Raw genomic sequence first — 27,689 nt, 5'->3', positions numbered from 1 at the left:
GGGGGTATGTAGGAAAGGGGCAGGCCAGAGGCAAAGGGTGGCCAAAAGCATTTGTCCGAGACGGGTGGGAGGGACTATACCTAAGGACAGGGAGGAGTCGGGAACCAGGGAACTCAGCCAGACGGGAGGATCAAATTCCTCCTGCGTGAACTCTGAGATAGGAAGTTGGCACAGAAGAGGCTGGAGAAGGGAGAGAGCCAGAGGGAAGACCCAGCCACTCCACCTGCCCTCAGTCCTAGTCCTCTGGGAAAGGCCAGCAGTGAGTGCAGCAGTGCTGGGCAGGAGCTGCCACCCTGTGTTCTCACCTTCCTGCCCTGCCTGCCCCTGCTTGTCCCTTGGTGCCTGCCGGGAGAGCCAGAGAGAAAGGCGATGGAGCTAGGCAGGACTCAGCTAAAACTCAACCCCAGGTAAGTGAGGGTACAGGCCCTGGGTCAGGAGACAGTTGCTAAGCAATGGTGGCCCCTATAGCTCTGGCCCGTCCCTCCCTCCTTCCCAGAGCCCTTTGGTTTCCAGCACTTAAAACGAGGAAAGACTGAAAATGGTGTGGCTGTCCCCTAGGTCCTGAGGGACATTGTAGGATTGGGCCAGTGTGTGACACCTCAGGGCTTTGGCTTCGCCTCCCAAAATGGGGAGAGAAAGATCCCAGAGATGGGGGTTGTGGAAGGCATTCCCAGAGGTAATGCACAGGTTCCCCAACCAGCAGGTGCTAAGGGCTCACTCTTCCTCTGGGACCCTGCTCCTTTTCCCTGGTCAGCCCTGGGCTGCTGCCCTGATGGGAGTGGAGAGAATTGACTGTTGGCTCTTCTAGCACAGCAGCCAAACCTGCCCCTGGCTAGGTAGCAGCTCACCTCGCACACTGGGCCCATTCTCCACTCTCTCTAAGAAGTAGGGCCCTGAGGGGAGATGGACAAGCCCCCACACCCAGGAGTGTTTGAGGGATTGTCAAGTGACTAGGGCCCAATTTGCCACCCTCCCGCTCATGGTTCTGAACACAGACTGGTGTCTCTCCAGGTACACAGCAGATCTGCTGGAGGTGCTGGAAACCAATTACAGCATCCCCCCTGCCTGCTTCTCTTACCCTCCCACGGCAGCCCAACTCTTGAGAGGTGAGTCAGGTAACTGAAAAGAGGAGATGCACACCCCAGGAGGAAGTCAGGACAGTTGAGGGGAGCTGAGGAGAGGTGGGCCTGAGTTGGCCAACCTGGACGGCCTGAGAGGAGGCTGGCCTGTTGCCCACTGTGGTCAAGGCCTTGAAGAAGAGCAACTCCGCAAGGAGTCAGTGGGCCAAAATGGGGCACGACAACCTAGCCCTGAACACAAAACTGCATGTTGGGCTGCCACAAATCTCAGCCTCAAAGCTCATTCAAATTGGGGACACTGTGACCTGGAGGAATTTTCAGATCTCAGGGCCATCCAGGAACCAAAGGTAGTGCCCAAATGATCCAAGGCCCACAGGATCCCCTGGAGGCCTGCACAATATCCTCCTTGGAAAGGCACTACATCATTTGAGAGGGGTGGTTATTGTGAGAAATGTGCTTAAAACTTAGGTGAACCTGTAAAAGTGGTCTCACAGTGATGGCTGACTAGATCCTATCACTGAATTTCTTTTGAAAGTGAAAGGCATAGGATGGAACTCAGCTTATCTCCTGGACACCAAAAACATTGAAACTCAAATGGCACTTGCATCTTTATAGCAAATGTGGCTCACATCCACATTACGTTTTGTTTTCCTACTACTTGATTGACTACCTCTGAAATGTTGAATAGGAATCTGTGTGTGTGTGGCACACGATGCTTTTCCCAGACTCCTCCCTGATGTTGTCACCTCATGGAATAGACTCTTTCTGAGCAGCAGGATGCTGTTCGTATGTGTTAGGAGGCAGACACAGGCATGTCCTCGGGCTGTGTACAGCTTCATTTCAGATGCTCTGACCCAGAGTGATTGCCAACTGTCCAAGTGTTCAGAGATGCCTGGTAGCTGCTCTGTGGTTAGTGCCGGCAGGCGGCTGCTGTGTCCAGCTCCAGGAACCTCCTATTTGGAGAGTGCAGCTGGTGGTACAGCTCTTCCCTTACACCAGTAGTTCTCAGCCCAGGGGACATTTGACAACAATGGAAACAGTATCAGTTGTCACACTGGAGGGTACTACTAGCATCTAGTAGGTGGAAGCCAGGGAGGCTGCTAAACCTCCTACAGTGCATAGGACTGCTCCCCACAACAAAGAATTATCCAGGCCAAAGTGTCAATAGTTCTCAAGTTGAGAAACCTTGCTTTATGCAGTGAAAATTGTTCTCACATTGCTTTGCTGCAAAATGTGCAAATAGAAACACCGAGGATGTTCAAAATAGGAAAACTATTCTGAGTCTGGTAGTTGAGCAAGCTGCCTTGTTGCAGTCAGTCTGGGTGGGATTTGGGGAGTGGAGGGCAGGTGGTGGGCACTCCTAGGACAGGGATATGATCGAAATGAACAGGCAGGTTTCCCAGACACTGGGGAGCTAAATCTGGCAGGATTCAAGGTTACTGGTGGAGGAGCAGGGGACAATTGAGAGGGCTGAGCCAGTAAGGTGGAGGCCTGGTGAACATCAGGCAGAGGAGATGTACTCTTCCCTGCAGAGTGGAAGGAGCTAGTGAAGGCTCTGAGATTGGAAAGGGCTGGGGGAAAGTAGCTTTCCAGGACCATTAATCAGTAATCAGGATGGACTGCAGGGGAGCAAAGCCTTGAGAAGCAGGGATATAAATTAGAGGTTATTGACCCGATCCAGTGTCGGGGAGAAGAGTCTGAGCCAGGGCAGTGACAGAGAAAGGAAAAGGAGGGTTGGAAAACAGGCGATCCAAAGAAAGAGTAGACAATGTGGTAAATATCTAGACAAGGTAAGTTCAGGTTCTGGGCCATGCAGATGAGGTGCCCATGGGAGGATGTGGTGAAATTACTTCCTCGCTTCATTTGTCTACAATAAGTCCATTGTTCCCTAAATTACACGTTATTTAACAAACAGCTATTCTGGACTGGGGGAAAGAATATGGGAAGTTACTGCTTAATAGGTATAAAGTTTATGTTTTGGGTGACAAAAAAAGTTTTGGAAATAGAGTAAAAAAATCTAAAAGTTTTGGAAATAGAAATAGATGGTCACATAGCATTGTGAATGTAATTAATTCCATGAAATTGTATGTTTAAAAATAGAAGTGGGGTGGGCAATAAACAAGTAAACATCTATGTAAATAGCCTGGCTGTGATGGGGGCGGTCAGGGAAGGCTGGCTGAGGAGGGGGCGCTGGGCTGAGGGCTCAGTGAGGAGGAGCCAGCCAGGCAGAGCTGGGGAGAAAAGCTGGACAGGCAGAGGCCAAGTATAAAGTCCAAGAGGAGGGGACAGCTCAGCGTGGCTGCTGGGAGAACGAAGGAGCAGTTGGGAAATCCCAAGCCTCGGTAAACAGAAGAGCTGAGCTGTGGAGACTGAACAGAGAACACAGGGTGTGGGAAAGGACGAGGGATCAGTGGAGACCAAGGATTCCGAGGCCAGGAGGGGAGCCAGGAGGAGCGTAGTTCTGGGAGTCAGGGAAGGGAGCTTTTCAAGGAGGAAGGAGCAGGAAAGTGAAGACCAGTAAAGGCTTTGGCCCTGATGGCTTGTGACAGAGCAGTTTCTGCTGTCAGTGAGCTGATGAGGACGAGTCAAGTGGTGCAGGAGGCAGGCAGGAGAAGCATCCAGCAGCGACTCCGCTTCCCAACAATGGAACATTGGATTTTGGAAATCCACTGAATTAATTTTGTTGTTTTCCTACCTGGACTTTACCTTTTGTCTTTTTTTTTTTTAACTAAATATTTCTATTATAAAAATAATTCAGGTTGGGTAAAGGAAAATATAGAAAATTAAAAGGAGAAAAAGTCATTTATAGTTCCACCCAGAGACAGGCACTGCAAATATCTTAGTGTAATTTCCTTTAAACCATGCTTTTATTTAACATTTGTAGAAATCATACTCTACTTACAATTTTATGTTCTGTTTTTATTGTATGAATTTTTTCACATTATTATATATTTTGTAAAAAGTGTTCTTTTTTAAAAAGCTTATTTTTTGTTATAAAATACATATTAATTATAGAATAACTGGAAAAGATAGAAAAGTAAGATGACAAAAATCACCCACATAGTCTCATCATGCAAAGATAAGCATTACTAGTGTTTTTTCAGTATTGTAGCCATTTTTCTATGCAATGATTTTTTAATGTTTTTATTTTATCAAAGTAATTTATAAGCATGCCATTTTTTTTTTTTTGGCAGCTGGCCATTTGGGGATCCAAACCCATGACCTTAGTATTACAAGGCTGAGTTCTAACCAACTGAGCCAACAGGCCAGCCCAAAGTGATATATAAGCATGGTTTAAAAATCACATAGTACAAAAAGGCTACTAATGAAAATCAACAATCCCCTTCCCTATCTATTCTCATTTCTAACCTTCCTCCTCACAAACAACTGCTTTTAACTCTTTTAGCTGATGGCTCTTCTGATAGTTACCTTCAAATCACCAATATTTGTATACCATTATTTCCTGGGGTATAATGTCAATGTTGGACATTATCTGTGACTGCCTCTATGATGCATGAGGATTTAGCTCACTTAACACCAACCTTTTTCCATTTTCTCCATATAAGTACGTCAATATTTTTAGTTGGGTATTTTTATAGCTTATATTATATAGCCATAGTTTATTTCTTATTCTGTCAACTATAGACAGTACGTATCACTTTAACCCATCTGGAATTATTTTGATATATGGAGGCTTTAAGTGTATACCCATGATCGTTTTAAACATACATTTTTGTTGCATAAGTGAAGAATTATGTAAAAAAAAAAATCTTCTGGGCCGGCCTGTGGCTCACTTGGTAGAGTGCGGTGCTGATAACACCAAGGCCACGGGTTCGGATCCCACATAGGGATGGCCGGTTTGCTCACTGGCTGAGCGTGGTGCTGACAACACCAAGCCAAGGGTTGAGATCCCCTTACCGGTCATCTTTTAAAAAAAAAAAAAATCTTCTGTAATGTTTATTTTTAAAATTTCAAGGAAAAAATAAGATGAAAAAGGAAAAAAAGAAAAAGAAATAAATAAATGAATACAAGTTTCAAGGAGAGGACTGGCCAGTTAGCACAGTTGGTTAAAGCATGGTGCTGATCACACCAAGGTCCAGGGTTCCAACCAGCTGCCAAAAACAAAAAAAGGTTTCCAGGAGGATGAACTCATGTTCACTGCAGCATTTTCACAGTAACCAAGATTTGGAATCAACCTAAGTATCCGGTAATGGATGAATGGATAAATAGTGTGCATAAATGTTTATATATACTAATATATATACAAATACACACACACACACACACACACACACACAAGAAATACTATTCAGCCTTTGGGGGAAAAAAACGAAATCCTGTCATATGCAACAACATGGATAAACCTTTGGACTTTATGCTAAGTGAATAAACCAGGCACAGAAAGACAAATATTGCATGATCTTACTTATAGGTGAAATCTTCAAAAGTCAAACTCATAGAAGTAGAGAGAGAATGGAGGTTACAAGGGGCCTGGGCTGGGCAGGGGGAGGGTGGGTAGTGGAGACTGAGGAAATGTTGGTCAAAGGATACGAAATTTCAGTTAGACAGGAGGAATAAATTCAGGAGATCTATTGTACAACATGGTGACTATAGTTAATAACAACGTATTATTATATGCTCTAAAATTGCTGAGGGTGGATTTTAAATGTTCTCACAACAAAAAGTAAATGTGTGAGGTAATAGATATGTTAATTAGCTTGATTTCACTATACCACAATGTATACATATATCAAAATATCATGTTGTACACCATAAATATGCAAATTTTATTTGTCAATTAAAAATTAATTTAAAAATAAATAAAAGTTTCAAGGAGGAAAAGTTAAAGTCCCTTTTTTTTTTTCTAAAAGATGACTGGTAAGGGGATCCGAACCCGTGGCCTTGGTGTTATCAGCACCACACTCTCCCAAGTGAGCCACAGGCCAGCCCTTTAAAGTCCCTTTTTTTTTTTCTAAAAGATGACTGGTAAGGGGATCCGAACCCGTGGCCTTGGTGTTATCAGCACCACACTCTCCCAAGTGAGCCACAGGCCAGCCCTTTAAAGTCCCTTTTTAATAAAGGAGTGTAACCAGTTTCTTAATGTTAAAAAACTTGGAGGGCCTACTGCAAGAGGTATTTGAGAAAGAGGCAACAGAGCTAAAGAGTAGCTGCAATGCCAAGTCAGTAATTTAGTCAACTCAGCACCGTATCCGAAGTGGAGGTGGGCAGGGGAACATATGGTTAAGAGAAAAGAAAACCAGCACAGGCTGTCTTTTGTGGCCTGTGATAGAAAGTGAAGATTTACCACTGACTTCAGAAGTCCAGCTTGGGAGCTGGAATCCAAGGGCCACTGTTTCCTTGGAGGGTCTGTTGGATCGGTCAGTAGACTTAATTGTCTCAGAGATAAAGTGCCTCCTCAGGTAAAGCAGACAGAAACAGAGAGAAAAAAGTATGCCCTGAAATAAAAGCATCCAGGATCAATGTGATATTTTTTGAAGAGATTCACCTTTGTCCTGGTTGTTCCTTGTGGTGCCACCAGGTATGACTGACCCAAATGACATCCCTGTTTTGGTTTCAGTGGAAATTTCTCTCTGACTGAGCAGCCCTCATGTTCCTATCACCAAAACACAGGGCAGGCTAGCCAATATTTTCCTAATACTTTACTTCCCAATGCAATAGGACAATGGACTGGACTGTGACAGTTTTCTTCTCCCCTTTCTTCTTCTCATCTAGGCAGGCAACATGTGCAAAAGAGAGTTCAATAACTACGGAAGAGATTTAGATAAAGGAGCATAGGAACTTAGTCATTAAGGACCCAGAACCCTTTGTTTAAAACTAATTGTTGCATTAATGAATCACAAGTACAGAAACACGTGTTATGATATTAATCTATTCCTGTTAGCAATGATGAGGCTAGATGAGGTTCACCAGTGTTCGTCAAAAGTGTTATCCTCTTACCATTATCAGATGAGCTTGTTAAAAGTGCAGATTACTGGGGCCATCCCAGATCTATTGAAGTAGGATGTGTGAGGGTAGGGCCTGAACAGCTGCTTTTTAATAATTCCCAAAATGATTGCAATAAACGCTGAAGTTTGAGGTCCCCTGGACCACATTTAACATAAGACCAAGCAAGAGGCCAACATGGGTCCGAAGTCCTTGGAGTCTTTATTTGTATCCATTTCTCTTTCGTTAAAGTCCCTTTCTAATGTCCCAGTTCCATGATACAATTTTGATGAAATCAAACTTAAACAGTTCTAGAGTACACCATTAATTACATTCTGCTTCAATTATAATGTTAACTGGTCCACGTCTGCTAGTGTGACACCTGACACTGGAATAGAAAAGTGACTAGGCCCTGCCAACCTCTAAATTGGAAAATTTTGCTAATGTAAAAATAGGTTTGGTGTCTATACCCTTGTTCAGGTAGACCTTACCATACTTAGAATTATCTGATCTTGGGCCGGCCCGGTGGTGCACTGGATAAGTGCGCCGCTTGGGAAGCGCGGCGGCGCTCCCGCCTGAGGGTTCGGATCCCACATACAGACCGGTTCCCACTCACTGGCTGAGCGAGGCGTGAGAGCAACACCGAGGGTTGCGATCCCGTTGCCGGTCCCCGGTCCGGTACGGGGGCAACACTGAGGGTTGCGATCCGTTGCCAGACACAGAAAAAGACAAAAGACAAAAAAAAAAAAAAAAAAGAATTATATGATCTAGGTTCCCATCCATGCAGAAGAATGACTATTTCTTAGCCACATTTTGGATACTCTAGGTCTAAAAAAATAGTCACTCTTCTGCATGAATGGGAACTTGGACCAGATAGTTGCAGATATAGTAAGGCAATTTAGTTCCAAGTGAGGAAGCCCACTTCCTCTCGCCCTTGGTCCTTGTCTTCAGCTCACTGGATTCTACCTTCTCCTTCTACTCTAGCGTTGGGCCCTGTGGAAATAGCCCTCATGGGCATCATGACCTTGCTTGTCCTGGGTTCGATTGCCATCTTCCTGGAGGATGCTATCTACCTGTACAAGAACACCTGCTGCCCCATCAAGAGGAGAACTCTGCTCTGGACTAGCTCTGCACCCACGGTAAGGGCCTTGCAGCTGGCCTTTGGGAGGCACTGGAAAGGAGGCAGGGACCACTCTCAGAACTCCTCTAAATTCAACACTTCATGTCAGCGAAGAGTTGCCTGCCACTACCACCACCTCAGAGTGGGGGTTTGTAATCTGATCTCCACTTGCAAGCTCAGCTCACCAGTGGCGCCACTTACTACTCCCCCACCATAGTATTGCTGTTAAATGTAAGCCTCCTTCAAGTACAGGTGGGCGGTGTTTCCTCAGGGTGTAGGAGGGAGATTTTTTTCACAAGGTCATACTCAGCTCTACCATTATGCTGTAAGCCTTTTTAACTCCCTCCCACAGCGAATTATATAGGTCCTTGATTTGCTTGATTTTATTTATTATTATTCCAGCTGGCAGCATTTAAGGAAGATGCCTCAAATGTATAGATTTTCTTTCCTTGAACGCTTGCCACAAAATGTTAGAGCAGTCTCCCTCCCTGCCCTAAACTGCTTCTTGCACCTCTCCAAGCAGGTAGTGTCTGTGTTCTGCTGCTTTGGTCTCTGGATCCCTCGTTCCCTCATGATTGTGGAAATGGCCGTAACCTCGTGAGTGTCCTACCCCACCCCCAACTCTGGGCTGGGTATCTTTCTGGGGTCCCCTCCTGCCTCCCACTCGCCAGAACTCCAGAGTCCTTGTCTTTAATCCCAGTTGATCATGAATCTTGCCCTTCCCAATTTGTGCTAATCTGGGTCTTGGACTTCTGTTCTCTTCATGGAATGCCTTATTGCACATTTCTCAGTAACCTCTTTGTTCCCACAGGCCAAAATTCCCCCTTCCCAGTCCCCTGGACCTGTGCTCTCTTACTCCTCTTGGGTCACACATCCAGAACGTCCAGCCCCTATTGTCTTCCCCTCAGTAAGCGCCACCTCTCCCTGCAGTCTTCCTCTCTCTTGCAGCAAAGCGGTGTCAGCTGGCTGCCCCCACCCCCATGAACTCACAGTCCCACTTCTCTCTACACCCCAGGTTTTATGCGATTTGCTTTTACCTGGTGATGCAGGTCATGGTGGAAGGCTTTGGTGGGAAGGAGGCAGTGTTGCGGACACTGAAAGACACTCCAATGGTGGTCCACACAGGACCCTGCTGCTACTGCTGTCCCTGCTGCCCCCGACTCATTCTCACCAGGTAAGGTGGAAGGGAGGCGCACCTCAATGAACAGGTTAACGTCTTCCCAAAAGTCCCTTCTGGCTCTCTAGCCCTGCTTCAAAGCTCTTGGAATTAGGCTTTTATAGAACAAAGCCAATGATGAAAGGGTGGGTATCCCACAGCCGAGACCCACACATGGGCACCCAACCTCAGGGTCTAGGGGAGTGGAGGGAGAACTCCTCATTTCCCATTACTTAAGCTTACTGCCCCCTGCAAACTTTAGCCACACAGAGAAAACTGAACTTTGGGTCATTTACTTGCCCCCTTTTTCCATTTTGGTTAATGAGGTTGATTGAGGTCTACACTCTGATAGCTCTTGCTCAAAAGGCATAATTCTGGTCTGGAGGTGAGTAGGAGGCAAAGAGGATTCCCAGTGCTCTCAACATTCTGGCTTCTCCCTGTGTCCCCATCCATTTAACCATTTTGGTGTCTATGATGGCAGCCAAGCATCAGCCCCAGAGCCCAGTGAGGGAGCTGGGAGGTCTTCTTGGGGAGGGGGCAGGGTTGTGAGTCCATGTTCCTAACCCACTTTCTCCCTCAGGAAGAAGCTTCAGCTGTTGATGTTGGGTCCCTTCCAATATGCCTTCTTCAAGATATCGCTGGTCGTGGTGGGCCTCTTTCTCATGCCAGATGGCATCTATGACCCAGCAGATGTAAGCTAGGAGTAAGGGGTGGCAAAGTCCAAGACTCATTTAGTACCTCTGAGCTCTACACCCCCTGACACATGGCCCCAGGGACAGGGTGGCTATGGAAAATAACAGGCTCAGGGACTCCAGTGGGGAGAGACAAGACCGAATAGATCAAGATTTGGGACTTTTCTATTACCTTTCCCATGGTGAGAGAGGACAGAAGGCTTGCCTCCCTCACTGACTACTTTCTGGTCTACCACCAGATCTCTGAGAGGAGCACCTCTCTATGGATCAACACTTTCCTTGGTGTGTCCACCCTCTTGGCCCTCTGGGCCCTGGCCATCCTTTTCCGTCAAGCCAAGCTGCACCTGGGTGAGCAGAACATGAGAGCCAAATTTATTCTGTTCCAGGTAATTATGCACTGGGAGAGAAAAGCTGTTTAGTAATAGAGCTACAAATATTGGGGTTAGAAGGTGAGACTAATAAAGGCTAAAAGTGGCTCTAGGATTCTTTCTTAAGCCTTGGATTTCCCATTAGATTTGGAAAATCGTCCTTGCTCTTCCCACTTTTTGCCTTTCTGTGCTGTAATAGTTTCCCAGGGCTGCCATAACAAAATGTCACAAACCAGTGGCTTAAAACAACAGAAATTTATTGTCTCACAGTTCTAGAGGCTGAAAGTCCAAAATCAAGGTGTCAGCAGGGTTGTGCTCTCTCCAAAACCTGCAAGGGAGAGTTGTTCCTTGCCTCTTCCCAGTTTCTGGTCTTTGCCAGCAATCCTTGGCCAGCAGTTGCATCACTCCAATTTCTGCCTCATCATCACATGGTGTTCTCCCCTCATGTGTCTGTCTCTGTGTCTCTTTTCCTGCTTTTATGACACCAGTTATACTGGATTAAGGGCCCACCCTACTCCATCATGACCTCATCTTAACTAATTACACCTGCAACAACCCTGTTTCTAAATAAGGTTGTATTCTGAGGTAGTGGGGGGGTGGGCAGTCAGGACTTCAACATATCCTTTGGGGGACACAATTCCACCATTAACATGTGCATTATCAAAGTTTCTTAATTCTTCTACCCTTGCTTTTTCCTTTCCTTTTTTACCCATTACTTCCTACCCTAAAATCTATCATCACTAGCAGTAGCAGCATTATCACAGCTACAGCTATTAACTACCTGCACCATGTGCTAGGCACTTTTCATACATTACAGTTAAATTTTCACAATAATCCTAGGAGTCTTAATTATTCCTATTTTTCAAATGAGGTCACTGAGACCCAGAGATGTTATGAGTCTTGTTCAAAGGTACATAAGGGATGGGGCTGCAATTTAAACCCAGGTCTAACTCCCAAACCCACATTCTTTCTCATCACACTGCCTCTTCATCTTCACACCTCTTCTGAAAATTCCCTCAAAGACACTTTTGTTCACCTTCTACTCTCTGCATTCTTTAAACCCAAAGATGACTTCTCTACTGCATGTAATGACTTCTAACCCAATGTTTTCTTTCTCTCTCCATCCTTTGTCTCCTTGCTGGGCCCTTCTACTCCCATGGCATAATGACTGCTTTGTAGTTAACAGAGTGGTTTCACATGCATTATCATTTGATCTAAGCAGATGCCTCCCTAATGTGAATTTACAGGCATATAGTAGGTAGAATTGAAGGGCTATGGGAAGAGAAAGAGAATTCCCTGAAATGGAGTCAGAGACTAAAGGGACAGAAAGGATCTGGGTGCCACAAGCACTTAGGGTTAGGGCCAAATGACATAAACTCCGTGATTGCCGAGTCTGCCCATGATTATTGTGGGGAAGCCTGGACAAGCCAAGTCTGCCTTGAAGAGGCTGAAGCTTCAGCAACGTGTTCTCAGGGAGGACAATACTAAGATAAATGGTGCTTCTGGGGTCTTTGGACAGATGATCCTCTTTATCCTTCCTTTTCACTCCTCCTTCCCTCCCTCTCCTGTCATTTCCTCCTCCTCCTCCTTTTTTTTTTTCTATTGTGGTGAACTACACATAACATAAAATTTACCTTCTTAATGATTTTTAAGGGTACAGCTCTGTGGCATTAAGTACATTCACACTGTGAAACCATCACCATGATCCATCTCCAGAACTTTTTCAACTTCTCCACCTGAAATTCTGTAACCATTAAGCACTGACTCTTCATTGTCCCCTCCTACCCTCCAGTCCAGTCCCTGGCATGGTGGAGAGTTCTGAAAGGGCACTTTAACAGTTAATTGTCCATCATTCTAGGAGCAGGGATTCTTAGGTACTTGAGCTAGATGGAATTACTCTTCTCTAATCACCTGCCTTTTTCATCCTTTTTTTTTTTTTTTACTGACCGGCAACGGGATCGCAACCCTCGGTGTTGCGCCCGCACCGCGCTCAGCCAGTGAGCGGGAACCGGTCTCCACATGGGATCCGAACCCTCGGTGGGAGCGCCGCCACGCTCGCAAGCGGCGCACTCTCCAGTGCGCCACCGGGCCGGCCCTCACCTGCCTTTTTTATCCATCAAGTGCTCATTAGTAGTCATGGCTGATATAGGGAAATAAAAATGAAGCCCCCCAATCAGTTTTTGTTGTTTCTTGTCAGCAACCTAATAAAATGTTGAGTAGAAGATGAGATTGTAATTTGCCTAAAGATTAAAACTCCACAAATTTTTAATCAAGTGTGAGTCTCAACCCTCTGTAACTGCACAGATCTAATGGTGGGCCAAATCAGCAGGACAAGGCCCAGCAGCAGACTGGCTGGCCTCAGCACCATGGATGGCAGGTCCCAATCCACCCTCGCTTCTCTTTTCTGTTCCTCAGATGCTCCTCATTCTGACTGCCTTGCAGCCCTCTGTTTTCTCAATCTTGGCCAACGGTGGGCAGATTGCTTGTTCACCTCCCCTTTCCTCTAAAACCAGGTCTCAAGGTAAGCACATAAGGGCTCCTATCCCATTGTGGAATGGATGAAATGGGGGAGGGTCAAGAAAGAGAGGACATTAGAACAGAGGTTAGGCCAGCCTGACTTCTGCTCAGAATATTCAAAAAGGGATCTCCAAGAAATCCCAGCAGAGGAAGGAAGACTATGACCCCTCTGATCACACAGAGAACTGGCCTATCCTACAGCTTGAGGCCAGCCCTGATGACCAACCCAGGAAGCCATGGATTCAATCAAAGCCTGGGAGATGAATGGGTGTGGTTAGGAAGTGGAAGATCATGCTAATTAAACACACATAAGAATTGGGCTTTAATGCTAGCCTCAATCATAGAAGGTAGATTGCCAAATTCTAGCTCTGCCATTAACCTGCTGTTATTTATTACAATTCGGTATTTCTAGGTCCTAGTTTGGGGATAAATCAGAGAAAGTGTTACTAACTTACCTGTCAGGGCTGCTAGTGGGATATCAGCTCTATAACTTGTCATAACTTACATTATATGTCACTCCACACTGCAGTGATGAATTGCCACCTCCTCATACTGGAGTCTTTTCTGTTGACTGTGCTGACACGAATGTTCTACCGAAGGAAAGACTGCAAAGTTGGGTATGAAACTTTTTCTCCAGACTTGGACTTGAACCTCAAAACCTGACGTGGATGGCTTGGATAATGAAAGAACAGAGTATTCATTAGGAGAACACAAGATTTCTTCACTGTTCCTCAACTTAGACCAAATGGGGAAGGATTCCCACTGTCAGCACAAGTTGGCAGGTTATATTTGACTATAGAGATAAAGGAAAACTATACAATAGGATGAAATTGTTTTGGATTTTGCCTGGGGAAGGTATTTTAAGTTTTAAACTAAACAAACAGGATGAAGTCTGGAACTCTACAACTGGGCACATTGCCTCTACAGGTGCCACTATTAGCCCATAAACTATGTATTGAAAGGTCACTCGGAACTTTCCCAAAACAGGTGAAAGGAAGAAAAGTATATGACAGTGTGTCTGCCGTAAGAACAGGAATAGAACTTGACTAGCAAAGCATACCAGTCAAAAGTCCTGACGAAGCCGTGCTTCCGGAGAACAGATGGAAGGTGTTCTTTCCCTTACGGATGTGTCACTAGGGCCCTAATGAAGTTAGGCCTGGGAGGGTGAGGATCTGGATCAGCCTCCTTTTGTGGGACAATGGCTTTTGAGTCTTCTGGGCCAAGCTGCAAAAGGAATCCCCTGATAATATGGTCATGGAGGTTGATATCGAGGAGAGAAATTAGGATGCAAAAGCAAAGGAATTGAGAGTATCGGTAAAAGCTCTAAATACATAAAATGTATCATATGTACACCAGGTCAAAAACACAAAAAATGAAACATTAGGTAAAACCACATTGCCTTTATTTGGCTAAATGACAAAAGCCAAAATAACTCTGAGCAAATTAATAACATTCAGACAGGAAAATGAGAGACTGAACCCCCACTGAGGAAAACATCTCTGTGGACCAGCATTGGTGATGGGGCGAATATTCAAGCCATGGCCAGCAGTTCTTTCTAAGACCCTTTTTTCTGTTCAGGATCCTCAATACAAAACAACCCAACCAATCGTCTCTATGTTCAAAACAGTCAGTGCCTCCCCTAAAGAAGGGTAGGGTGGCCCACTTTAAATCTAAAGAAATACAACCTGTGTCATCCTAATATTAAACCTGGTGCTTTTGTTTTCTACCCCAATTCGAATACTAACATAAAACTTCGACAGAAAATCTTTCTTCTTTCTTTTTAAGAAAATTAACATGTAATAGTACAATCCCAAGAACATGTTCTATTTATTTATTTGGAAAAATAGAAGATAGGAACCACTCTTTATCTCATGACAATCTATTCTGTGAGAGAAAACAAGATCATTGTTATGACTTTGAAAAATATATCCTTTAGAAATACTTAAATTTGTAAGCTTAAAAAAAACACCATTAGTTAAAAACACTGTTAAGGGAGCTTTTTTCCTACCTGTATTGGTTAAACTTCTGGTGAGAGTGTAGGCTGATGGGAAAACCTAGAAGCTATGGCTTTTAGGGATTTTTTTTAAAGCAGCAAAATATAACTGATTTGGAAAAGTTTTAGATAAGGATCTGGAATAGGATTAAAAAGGCAATGAGCTTCAGAAAATAAGCTACCCACAAGTCAAGATAATCCAGAAATAGAATAACAAAGCACTGTAAAGAACTGTTGTGGAGGGAATATCTAGAGACCGCCTAATCAGCTGTGTGGCCACAAGTAACTCAGCCTAAGCAGTTATCAGTGATCAGAAAGGGTCGAAAGTTTTCTCAGCCGCCCTCACATTTTTCCTCTTCCTCAGGATTTTCACCCTCCTCACATCCCCAACCTTCTTACTTAAACCTACACAAGATAATAGTCTTTGGCTCTAGCTATCAGAAGCAGCTGCAGCAGTACAAATGATCCATCTCTATTCCTCTAAAGTTTCAACCTCTATTCTTCAGTGCTCCTGACTCTAGCACATGAAAAGAGCAAACTGCCTGCCCAGCCCACATCAAGGTAGCTACCGAAATGGTACCTCCTCAGCACTGCTCACAGGGCTTCTGTCTTCAGCCTCCTTTTTTCTTGCAGTCAGAGGCTCTGAGGCCAATCAACTTTTAAGGCTCTCCCATCTCTGCCACATTTGGCCCATCCACGCTGACTGCCCTCTTGTGTGGGAGTATGGGAAACAGCTGCACAGCCTCAAACATCAATATTGGAAGATTTACAGATCACAGCTATGGTCATGGTATACAAATCTCTAACCTCATTTAATTAGGCACAAATGATCAAATAATGTATCATTCCAACAGTTTTCTCCATCCACCCATCCTTGCCTAGCACCTAGGATCACATTTATCTCAAACATGTCATGTTATAAACGTTTTTGCTTTCAGTCAAAATTATTTGAAAATATACTAGTGTTGGGAGACTGAGACAGTAGAAGCTCACCCAAAGGGCTGACGGAGTCTTCTAAGAACACATTCTATTCTTGTCAGATAGAGGTCCTATTCCAAACACAGGGCATGACAAAAGCAGCCCGCTGAGAGCAGAGGAGGAGGGAAGGCTCAAACACGTGAGACCCAGACAATAAACTTGAGATGAGTGACTGCAGGGAGGAAAACCACATTGTGGGCATCTCCCTTCCATTCAAATACACTCGGGTAACGTGCACTTTGAGGAAACAAGTAGGTGCGCTTCAGCAGTAATTTATCGCCTTTCTCTGCCAAGGAGAATAAGTCAGACAGAAACAGGCAGAATTCCCAAAGAGAGGTGACTAAAGCAGAAAAGTTAAAATATGAAGTCATATGAAGTTGGGTAATGTGGGAAAACATTAATTTCAACTGCTTCAGAGAAAGGATTCTAAGCCAAAGCTTTTGGGAATCAGATTTGACACTAAAAATAGCAGTTCACAAGAAGAGTCAGAAATGTAGTTTTTCATGGGCCATGAGAACAACCAGAGGTTTCCCCTCTCTGTCCCTCTCCTCTGCCATGCTCTGTCTCTCTGGGTGAAGAGAGTTTTAAGAATCTAGGGAGGCAGGCAGTGATTCTAGCCCCTTATCTTCAGGCAGAAGAGGTTTGATCAGAAAGTTTTTAGGGAGGGGACTATGAGGTGCTCACTGTCCTAGCAGAGGGGCAAAAAAAGAGAAAATGTCGTTTTCTTAGCTGAAAACATGAAAACTCCACCCCCACAAGGGGTATTTATGAGTGACAGGGGTGGGTCCTGGACATAAGCAATATTCCCTGAATCCACTTACAGGATTACTGATGGTCGATCTGCTAGGTCATGTAGCAGATAGAAGGGGGGGGGGGGGGGTAAATTAGACCATGTTCAACAGCAACTGTTAAGCTTCAGCATTCTTTGACTTGATATTCAAGTGCTGAATCTCGCTGGGCAACCTAACAGGGGATGTGGGACCACAACCACCAGGTACATGTGAGAAAGGGAGACAGAACCTACCATGCTTATGGGCCTGCTGGAGGAATGGAGGGCAAGGGAAGTAACTGGCAGTTGCAGCTCTCAAAGGAAGACAAAAACATTCTGTGGAGCAGTGGATCCAGTTAAGAACATTCTTAAGAGGGGTAGAAATCAAGATAAGGTTGTTGCTTTAGAAAGGAAAGTGTTTCCTTATGCTTTTGCCTCTACGTTTGGCGCAAATCTCTCTAAATATTCACGATGGCTATGAGCAACATGTATTAACAGATCAAGTTCAAACTGCAGACATTTACGAAAATGTAAAAAAGCTGGATTAGAAAGGAAAGTGTTTCCTTATGCTTTTGCCTCTACGTTTGGCGCAAATCTCTCTAAATACTCACGATGGCTATGAGCAACATGTATTAACAGATCAAGTTCAAACTGCAGACATTTACGAAAATGTAAAAAAGCTGGATTAAAAGCACTGAAACAGGAGTAGCAGGCCAGGGACTTACTCCCAGCAGGAAATGAATCTAAACTGACTTTATATACAGGATTGAGTATTGTCCCACTCTTCTCAATCACAGTAACCCTAGAAGTGTTCCTTTCTTTAAAGGCAGATTGCAAAAAAGACTGATGAGAGCTCCCAAATAACTGGGCAACAGAATTTTCTGAGAAGATGAACACAGCAGAAAAACCGCAGTAGATGCCATGTGGTCTGGTTCTATCCCCATCAGTATCTTCATGGACCCCATTGGGTCCAACAAGAAACTCCTCAGGGAGTAAGAAAAGTTAGGCTCAGATCTCCTTCTTCCCACAGCTACACTGACACATGTGCCAGCAGTATATTTAGGGGCTTTGTGACTGTAACTCAGCTCTAAGCTTTTTTTACGGGAACCAAACTTAAGATATTCCCTACAAATCACCCATCAGCATGGCTCACTGCTTGAAGGACTTGGCAAGCCACTTTGCTTCAGAGCAGAAGGCAAATACTATAATGTATCAGGGAGAAAAGGCCTCTGGGTATTACATCACTTATTTCTTCTGCCCACTCCTCAGGGGCAAAAAATTAGTTTGACTTATTCTATTTGAGAGACTAATTTTTAAAAAATTAATAAAAATGACAATTTCCCTGTCAGGATCACATAAACATAAACAGTAAAGCAAGTCCTTGAGGAGGGTAGATGCAGAACAGACCCCCTAAGGTATAGTCAGCCTTCTTCTTGGTGTGGGTGATTAAAGTCTCTTGGAGGACAGGCTGTTTTAGTCCTCCCATTCCTAGGTCCTCTTGTCCCAATCGTCTTTCCTTTGTAGATGTCCTCAGGTTTAGTGCTAGGATCACAATTTGGAATTCAACAGAGAGCTTCTGAAAGTGATGGGACAGAGGGAAGGGAGAGAAAAGGAGGCATGAAAACTTAGTCTTCTTCATCCTCACTGATATCATAGGCTGCAGCTTTGTGCCTGGAGAGATTTGCTGGGGAGGAAGATGGGGAAGTCTTGCCAGAGAAGGGCCATCGAAAAGAGGGAGAGGGGGAGCGTTCCCGAGTAGGGCTGCTGCTGGGACTCTGCCTTGGACTGATGGCTTGCAGCATCCGGCCTTTCCCCTCTTTCAGCATATGTTTCTGAGGAGACCAAAAGTAAGAATTAGAAGAAACCTATGGATCCTACTAAATTACCACTGGAGCATCTGTGACTTCAAATGATCATAAGTGCAATCTGCAATGTTAAAACTGAATAAGCCAGAGGAGGGACATAGCTATAATTCTAAGCAATTTCCTCCCTAAAGTGACCTATGCTATACTATTTATTTAAGGGTTCCCACCTGCTATCCACCAATTCCTTGAGTTCTATGTCAAAGGAATTCTTAGAAGGCTACTTAATTTGTAGTCAAGTTTCCAGGCAAAAACAAAGGAATAACTCAGACAAAAGGGTTCCTAGCCCAGTTTTAGAGTTATCTGAAAAAGAAATCCCACATTCTTCCTGAATAATATATTCTAGTATCCAAACACCCTTACAGTCAGATCCTTCCTGATATCTAACCTAGGGCTCACTTGCTGGATCTTTTATTTGGTTTGAAAAAACTCTGCTACTCTCCTAAGAACAGAATTCCCAGTTTACCCAGGGATCCTGCAGCAGCTATTTGTAGTGGAGGCAGCTTTCTTTTTACTATTCTTTATTCTCACCTTTGCTTCTATGTAGAACTATAATATGGAAATAAGATGGGTAAGGCTACTCGCTTATCTTGTCACCACATTTCAAGGTTGACAGAGAGCTGGCAAAATTATTTAGGAGAATGTGTAACCTCTTTCTGAGAAGATTTCAAGGATGATGTCTCTGTCTGCTCAAGGATTCTATAATTCTTTCCACAGCATTGAAATTCTGTGAATTTCCCTGAAATTCCCTAAATGTCCCATGGGAAAGAACATACCAGTGCTCCTTCTGGACCAAACATTTCCAGGAAACTTCCAATGAATTCTCGGGACTTCTCTTCCCATTTCTGAATGAGGTCAATGCTTTTTTCCTCCACCTTCTGAACAAATTCTTTTGACTTTTCCTCCACATCTTTCACTTTCTTCTTTACTTTGTCAACCCGTTCCTGCAAGTGGTATTTCTTCTCCTAGGTAAAGAAATAATTGTTTTGAGAAGTAATACTCATCTTGACCTTCCCTACCAAAGAAAAAACATGGCTCAAGCACTCTATTGATACCCTTTTTATTTATTTATTTTTTTATAGGAAATATTTTATTTCAAAAAGTATTGATGGCATCCTAAAGCCTTAAACAGGATTCTGGACATGTTAGCCTAGAGAATGGACAAAAATAAATACACAAATTTGCCCCACCCTCTGGAGTGGGACTGGACGTTGGACACCACAGAAAGAGTGTCCTTTAATTATATGAGTTTCTGAAGTCATATAAATATAGAATATGTTATAGTAACAGATAAGCATTAACTACTAGTCACTGAGTTTTCATAACTTGTCTTTTAGACAAAGTTCTGCACATGTAATACGTAGGAATAGTACCATCCCCAGGAGACCCAGCATCTGTCCCAAAGTCAGTATAAAGACAACTGTCAGTGGTGGAGATATTACAGCCCAGAACCCATGTCAAAGGGGAAGTGGGGGCGGGGTGGGGAGTGGACCCTAGCTGGGTTGACACTTTTTTTAGTTTTTAGAATTTTTCTTTGCTTTAATATACCCCACATTTCTTTAGCATAATAAATGATAAAATATGCTCTAGATGGTGATCTTATACAAAAATGTGATAATTCTAATACAGCAGAAGCTTGGGACTAAACTAAATATACAGGCTAGGCCCAGTAACAGGCAGTCATGTAGCCAATGAAGTCAGATTTTTTAAAGACGAAACATAAACTTGGAACATAAACATGGCCAACACGACCTAAACTTCATTCTAGATGGAGATGTACAGGTAGCAACAAGATCACTGAATAATACTGCCAAGAATAAGCCAATTATAATAGATTGAAAGTGCAAGTACTAGATTTTATACTTAACTAATTAACTGGATTTTCCACCCCCCCAGCCCCACATCACTGGCTTATTCTATTATTTTAGATAAGTTGTGTGTTTTATTTTTTAGTATTTGGAGGTCCGTTCACTCATTCACAAAATGGAGATGATACTCTTTGGTCCTACCAACTTCCATAAAGATAAGTGAAAAACGGTATGAACCCTCTGGTGGGGGAGGCAGGGGAGGATGTTTAGTCAAAATGAAAAGTATTCTCAAAATTTCCACATCATGAAGAGGAAAGGGAATATGTTTAGGGTTTTTAAATACCCAAGTCTTAAGAGAAATAGATAAAGATTCTTTAGTAGGTAAATTAACAGCAGCTATGGTTTATCTGCATAGATAAATCATATTTAGATGAAACCATTTCTCCTATTCTCATAGCATAATTCACTGTGTTGGGAGCAGGTGAGGGAGCATGGTAAACTGATTACATAGAAGATATAGTTAGCAGCTTTCTTCTTATTAAATCAACTTTATTAAATACTAGTCATTAATTTATAATATAAAATGTGTACACTTTCTAAAGGGTAATATGAAGCTAAGATAAACTTAAGCCTTCACAAATCCAATTTTAAAATTTAGGTCCATGTGGGGAAACTGTATGCAGAATGTTCTGTGTTACTATTCACACAGTGAGAGTTTCATCAGATTTTCAAAAGACCATCAACCAAAAAAAAAAAAAACCAGTTAAGAGCAACCATTTAAAATGTATTGATAAAAATACCTTACTATATAAGTTATGCATTCTTATTTACGAAGGTACTTCAAAAAGTTCGTGGAAAAATAGAATTAAAAGATATGAATCTTTTCACAAACTTTTTGAAATACCCTCATATTTCATTGGCTGTGTGTCCTTATATCAATGTGTTGATACCAGACTGTAAGGGCAAAAACTGCCTCTGTTTTATTCTCCTTGTAAAGAGCTTAGCATAGTGTTACCTGCAAACAGGCATTCATTGAGCTTTGAGGAGTGATAATTACAGCAGACTGAAAAGCAAGTTTAGCTCAAATGCAGTGGAGGCAACTTATATCCTACAGAGCCAGGGAACTCTGGGATGAGGTTGGAACTCACATTGATAAAGCTGACATTGAGCTCCTTTGCTGTGTAGCCCCTTTGTAGGTTCCGTCTCGCATACACATCATAGTCACGGACAATCCGGGTGATGATGTCTGATGTGGAGATACCTTCTGTCCTCTGTGTTGGAGCAAACATGCCTAACTCAAGAACACATACAGAGAGAGAGAGAGAAAAAACACATACAGACAAACACTGTGAAGTCCTGGTTAGTTCAGGCAGTAGGACTAGATGGAAACTGGGAGCAACACTCTTTTCCTTTATTCAAAAAGCAGAATCTGTTATTACTAAGTAAAGTCTAGAGATACTCACATACAGAAGGAGGACTGAATCAAAGGTTAGGGGTAAGGAAGGAAGGCGCTACATGGCCTTAATATTAAGAAAAATATGGGACTGGGGAAAGGTTTCCTGAAATTAAGAGAGATATCAAAAGTAGATGTTTAGACCAAGAATTGATGGATGTAAGTGCTATGTTCATCTTTACCTTTTATCCAGTGTGACCTGAAAGAGGATGTTGAATTTCTGAGTATACAAAGCTTCCTCTGTAAAGTAGTGATGAGGCTGAATCTCTGTGGCTGCCCGTAAGACTCATAGAGTGAGGATGCACATCAACTTACTCACCTGCTTCCTTGATGTGCTTATAAACATCATCACTCCCAGCAGAAGAATAAGGGATATCATCATGGGCTACAAAGTCAATCTGAAAATAAGGAAAATATCATATAAAACCCAAGATGACTGCCATTTGGAAAGACACGGTCAATATTTTCAGGCCCAGAAAAAGGATAATAAGCAGAGGCCAGGCCTCAAACGGACGTTTTCTACATATTTCTCTTTGCTTTGCTCATAAAATCCACAATCCATTCACAAACCACTCAACCTATTTACAGATTATAAAAATGAAGTTTAGCCAGTTTCTTTTCTAGCTATTTTTCCTAATCGACTGGAAGTGCTACTCTCACTCTGTATATCAGTCACCACACTGGTCAAGAGGGCTAGAGGATTTGTTGGTGAGCTAGTTAGTGGGTGCAGCCTAGGAAAGAAGGGACCTCCCTCGTCTCCTGGGTCTAAAAGGATTGGTCAAATAAAGGTTTCTAAAAGTATGAGAAAGAGGTCACTTCTTTGTTAACTGGTTTCTCTCTCAGTCCATGAGAAATGGGGAAACACAAAAATAGCAACCAAGAGCCTTTTCGCTGGAACAGACACATCTGTATTCCTGAGAAATGCAAAACCCAAACTCATAAAAGACCTTCAGGTCTCAGTATCTATCTTTTCATTACTATCAATACCCTTTGCAAGAGTGAAAAGAGATTAATGGCACTGGGATCAATACTCTTTTTGAGAGACATGCTAAACCTCACTTATTTACTCCTCCCTGAAAAATCCATAGGCCTTTTGCTAATATAATTACTAACACCACTATACCCAACTCCCAGAAGTCACTGTAGTGTGAAGCATGCTCATCAGGACAGGGTAAGGATTCTCAACTAACATCTCAATTACCCATGAACAACTTGTCAGGAATTCATAGGCAACAAAGTAAAGAATGGGGGATAAGCAAGACTCATGGTTGCGCATAAGCTGCTAACAAGGAGAAAAGGGAAGTAGGAAGTACCTCTAGCTTCATACTTCCACCTGGGCCTACCTGGCTGTGTTGTTAAGAATAATCTTGCCTATCAGCTCTGGTGCCACTGGCTGGAAGTATTGATGTTAAAAAACTACAGAACTATAAAAAGTCTGTCCTAATCCTAAATAGTCATTAACAAATATCCCCTGGCTTCAGGCCTACCCAAGTATTGCTTTAGAAGCACTTTGGCTCCTTTTGTTCTTTCCTGCCTCACTGAGCAATTCACCCGCAACATTCCACACATCCCTACAGAGAACTGACAATATGCTTGCTGGTTCCTCAAGCTTGAGGGCCTCCAACCTGGCCTTATAAATCCTTCTCATCTTTTATACGCACCTTTTACAGGAAACCTGTTTCTTTAATGTGGGTGAACTAAAAAGAGGCAAGGGGTTTTATAATAACTCACCAAATAAAAGTGAGAAACATCCTTGATTTCTGATCCCACACAATTTCTAGTCTAAAATCAAAGCCCGGAAACTAAATTTAAGTCAACACAAGAGAAGTCTATGTTAATCTGTCTAGTTTCCTGGAATATGAACTTCTTGAGAGCATGGCTGGGGCTATGAATATTCTAAAGAGACTGGCATGCTGTAACAGTGGACCTATAGTGGAGGGCGAAAAAACACAACTGAAGAGTTCAGTTCCTAGCACTGCTGATGGTATAATGTGGAGCATGTTATTTGGTTTCTCTGGCCCTTGTTCCTTATATGTAAAGTGAAAATAAAAACTATTCCACAGGATTATTATGGGGAGCAAATAGAAAATAATGGATACAAAAGTGCTTGTAAACCATCGAACCCTATATAAATGTCAAGGATGACTACTGTTATTCATAATATCACTGTCATTTCCTCTATGTGAAACTTACATAGAAAGTAGAAATAAAATATGGCTAGTGGAAAACTAGCCATAAAGCTAGTTTTAGCCCAAAGCTAAAAGAGAAAGGAAGGAAGGAAAGAAAGACCACAATAGTGCCATGGTCTTACAGAGGGAGGGAACATTCCTAGGGCTACAAATTGGAGTTGGGAGGAGAGAAGGAGGGAGAGGGAGGTTGGGGGATAATTGGGTGGGGACAAGGGGTACAACAGTAATTTCTGGTAATGGGTATGCCCCCAGTATGAATCTGGCCCTCAAAAAAAAAAAAGAAAAGAAAAGAAAACTAGCCCAAGTGCCAGAAGCCTTGAGAGTTGAGGGGATTCTGGAACAAGGAAAGAAGACATGTGACCGATCACTTACCTGGTGTTCTGCCAGGAACTCAGGTGTCAGGGTCCAAGGGGCATTCCTCACCACTTCATCCACGTAGCGGCAGTGCTGCACTGCATCATAGCGCTCATTTTCATTCATCACCGTGAAGCCTTTGAAGTTGTGTGTTAGCTCATCACTGCAGACTAAGTTTACCACACCATAAAGTTGTAAGTCAAGGTCCCATTTGCTTAACCACTCCTCAATTACCAACCTCTCCCATCTCCCACTTCCTAGAATTACAACCATCCTCCCCATCTAGAGAAAAATTTTCTGGATATAGCTAAGTCTGGGCAACAATGCTTTTTCTATTCAAGAAACATCTGCAGGAGCAATACTTACTAAAGAGTATGTCTACACTTTGGAGAAGACCACTATACAACAGAGAACTAAGATGCTTGACTTTGCAGTGAACCTACTATGCATTTCTGCATCAATTAAGCTTTTAAAAATGTTTTCCTATTTTATTTTTATAAGATTGGACTGGACCACATAACATTTGCTTGGCAGACTTTTGTTATTCAGTTGTTCAAAATGATAAACTCAAATCTAGAGCAAATGTGGTTCCTAAGTGTGCAAATGGGTCAGTGTTTCTCCCATGACTACAGAAATTCAACTAAGAACAGTGGGATAAATACTGAACACCTCAGGTCAATGAGCTTGGAACTCCTCTCTCCAGGTTTAGGTTGCTAGTACCTCATATGCTTCATGTTTTAGAGAGGCTGTACTATATCCTTCATTTAAAAACTAAACCAAGGGCCAATGTACTCAGGTTATAAAGGTAGGGGAAATAAAAAGACCAGTCTTTTGCTGGATGATACCTAAAGTCATCAGATGTTTTCTTACCTCCCACAATGAGGTATGTATTAGGGAAAAGGTTCTTTGCTTGCATCAGAGCCCGGGCATGACCAGAGTGAAATAAGTCAAATATTCCATCTGCATAAACTCTCACAGGCCGTTCACCTGAATCCAAATGAAAGAATTTATCACAAAAATACATTTATTCAATACCTCCTATTTGACAAATGGTAATGGCACTGTGTGACTGTTCCATTCCTGCATACCCCTCTCTTAAGGTGTTCTATGAGTATTCAACCTAATTTGGGGGGTGGATTAGGGCTGTGAGAAATAACATCACAGAATTCCTTGACTATAAAGACCCTCTTCACATCATCACCACTAACTCTCGTTGTTAGCCCAGTTGTACCAAATTTCTCAGGTACACACACCCACAAAAGAATGATTGATTTTCCTTAAAGTTATTTTAGAAGTGAAAGGGAAGAGTTATTCACCAGATATATGTCCTGGATTTCAAAATCCTTATCTTCAGTTTATGATTCTTCAGTTATGCTTAAACAGAGTATAGTCAAACTTTACTCTGGCTGCTTGCTCTCCCATTTTCAAACTGCCTTGATTACTAATAACTAATGCGTGGTTTTGAAAATAAACCTCCCTACTATTTCCTGGAGGGTAAGAAGTGATCCAAAGGGGTGAGACTGAAAAAGAGGGAGGGTGAGTACCTAAGTAGACCCGTTATCCATTTATTGCTTCTCAGCCTCAGAGTCACCCCGCTCTGTGGTAACAGAATTCCTTGAAGCATTTCTCCTTTGTAGTGAGCATAATGTTAAGCTTCTCAGTAGAGGGTGATATACTAAGTATTTGAAAATCAAATATAAATACTTTAGGACTTTTCATTATAGCTTTTCCTCTTCTCCTCTACATTAGTGAGAATAATAGAGAACTGATTGTCAACTTATTTTTACTGGTAGTGGCCTATGAAAGAGAAGCCAGTAAATGATCTCTGGAGTACAAGACTAATTCCAAAGCCAAAAGAAACACACACTGAGAATAAAATTGACATAATGTTTCATCGTGCTTGAAATGATGAACCTAAGGAGTCCAAGTAACTTATTCCACTATGTGAATAAAGGAAGCACTATCTCTCTGTAGCAGCAGCAAATAATAGCAGGAGCATCGATGTCACTCTGGGAATGAAGAGCCAGAGCCTCATCAGATATACCACACTGAGGGTGGGGATAAGATATCTCCTTCCTGTCATAAGGGCAGTGAATCAAGGAGGAGGAAATTGTTTCTCAGGAGGTTTATGGACTTTTCTTTTCAAATAGCTTTATATACAAAGAAGTAGCTTTTAAACCAAGAAATCACACATTGCTGATAGGAGTATTAGTAACTTTTAAGAAGAGCAATTAGGTAATCTCTATCAAAAGACAAATGACAAATGATTATACTCACTTCAGCCCAGCATTCCAATTCTAGGAATTTATCTCACAGTTATGAATATGTGCTACTCATTGTGGCATTGTTTGTAATAGAAAAAGCCTGGGAACAACTTAAATTTCAATGGAAGACTGAATATACAATAATATACCCACTAAAAGGTGGGAGGATATATAAACTACTTAGCCACAAGAAACTGGTTATACTGGTTGCCTGTAAAAGGGATACAGGGTGGCTATGAGATAGGTGTTCAGAAGAAGATATATTACTTTATGCCCTTTTTGTACTTTATGGATGTTAAACCATGGGAACATATTGATTTTATAATACGGGAAATAAAATTTTATTTAGTTTTGGCAGCTGGCCAGTACGAGGCTCCAAACCCTTGACCTTGGTGTTCTAACCAACTGAGGCAACTGGCCAGCTCAAAATTTTAAAATAAAATAAATACACCAATACTATGAAAAACTGAGAAATAATATGATAGATTTTAGAGTCAGCCAGGTTATAGCTCAAGCTTGTCAACCAGCTTCCTTCGTGACCTCAACCTCTTTAAGCCTCAGTTTTCTCATCAGTAAGACAAAGCAAAATAAAACAAAATCTGAGCAGTATAATCCCTCTTCTATATCCTAGAAATCATGACCATGAAGTAACTAACTTACTTCCATTTTTCCTAAACAAGTCCAGAGGAGTTATGATCTTTATTTTATCCTAAAAGACGAAGGATAGAATATAAAAATTAAGAATATTTTGTTGTTGTTTCTTTGCTATTAGTGTACAGCAAGGGCAAAGCAAGACCAAGGAGATTTATCTCAGGAAACACATTGCCTGGTATTATGGTGGCAATAGCATAGAATGCTGTTGTTCAAGTGGCTGTTTGCCAGCGCAGGTAATCATCCCATATTAGGCCAAGTGCATCACTAAACCCTTTCTCAGATGTACCTTCCGCCTTCTCAGTGTTTCCTCAGTCTCCCAACATCTCAATTCCATATGACTTAACCCCAAGTCTTTGGCAAACTCAGGCAGGTATATTAACCAAATGGCCAGAAGGGGCCACTGTTGAACTAGTCCAAGGAGAAAGCAAGCATTAGCCATTCTTTTACCAATTGGCTATTGGCCCGGAAAATCACACCCCCTGGTTTACAT

The 27,689-nt window shown here is 42.7% G+C and overlaps 2 protein-coding genes across 2 annotated transcripts in view; one reads left to right on the top strand and one right to left on the bottom strand.

Annotated features, from left to right (window-relative positions):
• The first annotated feature begins 369 nt into the window (after positions 1 to 369).
• On the top strand, positions 370 to 13,770 carry SLC51A (solute carrier family 51, alpha subunit). Its single transcript, XM_008567481.1, has 9 exons — positions 370 to 407; positions 1,012 to 1,106; positions 8,007 to 8,161; positions 8,666 to 8,739; positions 9,158 to 9,316; positions 9,879 to 9,990; positions 10,230 to 10,376; positions 12,774 to 12,879; positions 13,405 to 13,770. The coding sequence occupies exons 1-9, from the start codon at positions 370 to 372 to the stop codon at positions 13,536 to 13,538; spliced, it is 1,020 nt and encodes a 339-aa protein (XP_008565703.1). The 3' UTR covers positions 13,539 to 13,770.
• Positions 13,771 to 17,213: 3,443 nt separating this feature from the next.
• PCYT1A (phosphate cytidylyltransferase 1, choline, alpha) overlaps positions 17,214 to 27,689 on the bottom strand; it is a 50,937-nt gene continuing 40,461 nt past the window's right edge. The window contains exons 4-9 of the mRNA XM_008567480.1: positions 25,152 to 25,268; positions 24,300 to 24,451; positions 22,058 to 22,136; positions 21,434 to 21,576; positions 19,254 to 19,442; positions 17,214 to 18,447 (exon numbers count right to left, since the gene is read on the bottom strand). Of these exons, the coding sequence (XP_008565702.1) occupies positions 18,241 to 18,447; positions 19,254 to 19,442; positions 21,434 to 21,576; positions 22,058 to 22,136; positions 24,300 to 24,451; positions 25,152 to 25,268 (887 nt within the window). The 3' untranslated portion in view covers positions 17,214 to 18,240. The remainder of the gene's footprint in view (positions 18,448 to 19,253; positions 19,443 to 21,433; positions 21,577 to 22,057; positions 22,137 to 24,299; positions 24,452 to 25,151; positions 25,269 to 27,689) is intronic.

The sequence above is a fragment of the Galeopterus variegatus genome, unplaced genomic scaffold (genome assembly GCF_000696425.1).
Source record: "Galeopterus variegatus unplaced genomic scaffold, G_variegatus-3.0.2 Scaffold322, whole genome shotgun sequence".
Classification (NCBI taxonomy): Eukaryota; Metazoa; Chordata; class Mammalia; order Dermoptera; family Cynocephalidae; genus Galeopterus; species Galeopterus variegatus.
The sequence above is the reverse complement of the archived record's forward strand: the minus strand, read 5'-3'. Positions and strand labels throughout refer to the sequence as shown.